Below are 4,796 nucleotides of genomic sequence, written 5' to 3' on the forward strand. Positions count from 1 at the left end.
AGAGTTTGTGCAATCTTGAGACTAAAAACAGAAATGACTTCCACAAATATTGTTTCCTAATTTATGGAAATGTTTTTACAAATTATGTTTTTCGAAGTGCCTGCAATAGCCTGAGGGTGTTTTGGTTAATTTAACTGATAATTCAAGACACCCAAAATCTCTCAGATGGGGACTCAATGCAAAAACTATTTACAGTACTTTCTAGACTTACTGTTGTACTATAATCTTCATATTTTTTGCATCTCTCCAGGTGATGAGACAGGTGAAACGTCCAGCGGTCGCAGTCCAGCACCTAAGGTCAAGGCTCCTCCTCCTCGTCGCCCCGTCCCTCCTCATCACCTCTCACCTCCACAGGTAGGTTTAAGAAAAAAAACTCACGGACACAGTCCAGACGAGAAGTAAACACGACAGGATTCCCCCAGGAGATTGTTCAGCAGTGGTTCTCTGCACGTTTTATAGACTCCAAATGCAGTGAAAATGCCTTTCGGTGCAGGAATGCCTGGAAGCCGGTATGTGACTGAGAATGTTTGAGGCAGCAGAAGAAGGGCTGGTTCCACAGATCAACACGTGTGAGTGCAGAGAGAGACAGAGAGTTATTTGGAAAGATCGTTTTGTTTTGTTTTTTTGTCAGCTGTATTGATTTTTCTGAACTTTCATGCAACATTTGGGACGGATCTGTGATGCGTCAGATTCTGCCGCCTCAAATCTGCGACCATTTTCCAATACTTTCTGGTTTATTTTTAACGTTGCAGTGAGCTGCTTTGTTTAATTACTGAGAAATGAACAAACATCGGGATCGATCAGTCCACCACCTATTGAGCTCTATGAGATGGCTCCTGATGCAGCTTCATATCAATGTAGTTTCTAGATGACAGTATAAACAATAACCTCACTGATTAAACACTTTACGTGCCATCTCCTGTTTGATAGAGCACCACTGTTTGGTTTCCCTGAAACTTAACAAGTGTATTTCATAAAATGTTATAGTTCCTTAAAAAACACTGCCGGAAACCTAGCACTAGTTACAAATGCAAAACGAGGGTCTATCAACAAGTTCAGAGGCTGCTCCTGTTGTGCATGAATTGTAAGTAGTACAGTGACATGCACTCAGCAGAGGGAAGCTACACCTTCATGAGTAAGGTTTCCAAGTTTCATTGCTTGATCATCATTGCCACCAGAGTTACACAAGTTTATGCGAGCGCTGGTCCGACCACACAACATTTTTTCCATGCACTTGAAACTTAAACAGAGTGCGCACATCAAAGTTCGTGTCAAAAATCGATGAGGAGGGAGGGGGGCCGGCACTACGATTCACACTGCAAACCCACCTGGTAGCTCCTGACCTGATGCTCCTTTTCCAGTCTTGGACGGGGACGTTCTGCCCCTCTTGAAACACGAATGTCACTCAAAACACATCGCCCGACTCATTGCATCATTGACGGTGGTTTTCTGAAGCATTTCAAGGGTCTCTGTTGACAAAATCCAAAGTTTGACACAAAAGTTGACGTGTGGTGTTTTATCCTTCCACTCACCCCAACCCGCCTCCCTACATGAACTTTAGCACTTTTGCACTTTGTCGAACCACCTCTGTCACATCCACTTTGGGTTGGCGGGTCTATTATACGCTTGATACTGGGCTGCCTACGCACACAGACACACACACACACACACACACACACACACACACACACACACACACACACACACACACACACACACACACACACGCACACAGTGCAGATATTATATTATAATTTCATATATTATTGCATATTCTCCGTCAGGTGGCCGTTCACAGCTCAGCCCACACGATGACCGTCGAGCCTTTGACCCTGGTGACCCTGCTCCTGCTGCTATCACCATGGGAACCACGTTGACCATGAAGAGATGGACAGAGACAGAAAAGGTTGAACGACAGCCGCATGCTGTCTGTTTCGTGGTGGCGTTGGAGTTTCTGTAAGCACAGCTCGACCGCTCTGATTGTTTCGGTTTTGTGGTGGTGGGAGAAGCTGTTGATTTATCACAGCTGCAGGTGCGCAGAATGCATTTTTGTATTACCTGTACTACTGACAACTACATGTGTTCATTTCTGTTTAACTCTGATAGGATAGTTTGCACAGCACCACTGACTTTTTTTTTTTGAAGAGAGATGTAAATACAAATATATATATTATATATTTATATAAAGAATTTCTATAGATAACAACGGTTTGACGTGTAAATAGAGTTTAATATAGAGCAGAGCTGACTTGGACGTTAAGGGATGTTTGGTTTGATCTTTCCATGATATATCTCCCGCTGAGATTAAGATCCACGACAAGCTGAAGACCTTCACGGGTAACACACCAGTGTACTTACAGTGAAGGCACACATGTCAGGGAAGCAGACTGTAAGAGGACAGTGAGAGCACTTTCTTCAAAGGCAAAACTACCGATGATGTGATACTTCAGACCATTTACAGATGGTGATGCAGCATAATGAAGGTTTTAACAGTTTCCTTTGTTACGTCTGTGCAGACTGACGCCAATCCAGCACTTGTCCCCACACAAACACAATTTTTTTGTTCATTGTGTCTTTCTGCGGCAATTATGATGAGAGTTTTAACTGTGTGAAAACTAAAATTACTCTTCGATAGCCGAGTTCCCTCCTATATATCCCTCACATATAGACACGTGACACCTTGCGTCTTGGTAGTTGTGGCAAAAACATTTTCAGGCAATTTTCTTCTCAAGATGCACAGTGTGCAAATTTGTAAAAGCACTGAAGGAAGGGATGTAACGGCCTTCATTTTAAATTAAATTACACTTCCTCAACCACAGGCTCTGTTAATCATAAGAAAATCCTAAACAATAAAAAGCACACAGAACAAGAAAAGAGACAGAAACAGCCATCGGCCTGAACAATTATTAATTTGACATCTCATTGTCATGTGCAAAAACTGAACTGTAATGTGCTCGCAAAGGCTGGCTCATCTCCAAGTGTGCATTAATTAAACCTGCTGTCTACTACAATGAAGTAATAGTGCATATAAGACATGCAACAAAGCACTGCACAGTTCAGTTTTTTTTTCTGACATGTGCATTATCAGCTTGTCACCAGTGAAGACAAGAGATGCAGTATCAAGAGAGCGATCAGGGCACGATGCAAAAATGTGAATGGAATGTAATTGATATTAATCAGGATTATCGAGTCCTCCTGGCTCTCAGTCGAGTCTCTAACCCCCCAAACTGCACACAACGGCAGGACAGACAACTGGAATACTGATGAAATACATTCAAAAGGGTGGAAATGAACCAACTGAAGGACACTGTGTGCATTTCTGTCGGTGCGTGATTGGCTTTCCTCCCATATACCACACTGTGCTGCATATATTAACTAGCTCAGACGTAACACCGACACATGTTTCAGGATCCACGCTGCAGATTGAGTTGCCGTGTTTTTTTTTTTCCTTGATTATGTGCTGTAAAACTCTTACAAATGTGTCTATTGTCAACACCTGACACGGTTTATTTATGAGGAAATGTGACTGACAGCTTAAGAAATACCATTAGGAGCTTAAGTGTGAGTTATGCGGGCAGCGAGCCCAAATACTGTGTTAGCCAGTACAATATAATCTTCCAAACAAATGTGCTATCATTCAATTACTATTCACGCATTATACTTTAAATGAGATGAAATTTTGGATTCAGGCCAACTCCCATCTGTCACTGCTCCTGCTAGGTGACCTTTTACATAAACAACCCCCCAAAATACAAATGCACATACAGCAACTCTAACTGGATGAATGGATACAGAAAATGCGTCGGTGCTCGGTGTTTTGTTGTTTCTCAAACGGTGGGAAGTGCAGGGTTGACCACTGACATGTTTGGAAGTTGATTTGAAAATGTAAAAAAAAGTATACATTTTCAGATGTTGTTTAAATTGTTTAGATTTTTGTCCTGAAAAAACAAGCATTTATGAATTAAATTGTCCGGGAACTGATAATTTGGTGTTGCACTCTGCAGTTGAAGTGTTGAGAAATGTTTGTAGTGATGGATGTGTGAATCTTGCAATTATGTATCTGTATATAAGCCGGAGCAACATTTTTCATATCAACACGTGAAGCAGCACATACGTGACTTTCTGTTTCTCCACTGGTGTGCAACCACAATGGCTCACAACGTGTGTGCTAAGGCACACAAAATCTGCATTTTCCAAGTTTAACAGCTCTATTAGTTTAGTCATCTTAATTCTTGTTATGTAGCAGTACGCGGGGCACCAGGATGCAACAAACAACCTGTTAGCGACAGCTGTGGTTTCTCTCACCACACTGAAATCCACTGTGCTAATGTAAACTAAACCAGTGACTCTGACGTGATACTTACTACTGTAACACACTGTGTCCTACCACTACGGTCATGCCATTAATAATCAGTTTGATATCCTCAATAATAAACTGTGTTTTCAAGTATAAAAATGCACTCCTGTCTTTTATATGTTGTGTGAAATTGGAAGCCACAAGCAGCACTGAAAATGAAGTGTAAAAGAGAAAACATGATCTCGTCCAATGAATGCAGCCACATCTTAAGCCAGACAGTTGCAGTTGAAGTGTAGTATGAATTAACCCCTTCAGTCCTGGTGCTATTTCCACCTGAAAAAAACATGCCCAAATACAAACAGCCTGTTAGGCCAAAATAAACAACCTTGGCCTTTATGGAAAATTTTGTAATACAATAATTCTCTTCACCAGACCACAGTGAGATTTTGGAAATTCTGGCTGATTAAAACTGTCAATTAGAGAGTAAATAACAGCCTTC

At 41.5% G+C, this 4,796-nt stretch overlaps 1 protein-coding gene across 3 annotated transcripts in view; it reads left to right on the forward strand.

Moving 5' to 3' along the window:
• Nucleotides 1-4,456, forward strand: part of LOC138624498 (glypican-5-like) — a 50,966-nt gene extending 46,510 nt beyond the window's left edge. For all 3 annotated transcript variants that reach the window (XM_069704755.1, XM_069704756.1, XM_069704757.1), the window contains exons 10-11: nucleotides 251-354; nucleotides 1,785-4,456. In XM_069704755.1, the coding sequence (XP_069560856.1) occupies nucleotides 251-354; nucleotides 1,785-1,877 (197 nt within the window). In that variant the 3' untranslated portion in view covers nucleotides 1,878-4,456. The remainder of the gene's footprint in view (nucleotides 1-250; nucleotides 355-1,784) is intronic.
• Nucleotides 4,457-4,796: the final 340 nt, after the last annotated feature.

This window comes from Brachyistius frenatus, unplaced genomic scaffold (genome assembly GCF_029030835.1).
Source record: "Brachyistius frenatus isolate BFR_SWC_R1_liver_20210118 unplaced genomic scaffold, ASM2903083v1 Contig_52, whole genome shotgun sequence".
Classification (NCBI taxonomy): domain Eukaryota; kingdom Metazoa; phylum Chordata; class Actinopteri; family Embiotocidae; genus Brachyistius; species Brachyistius frenatus.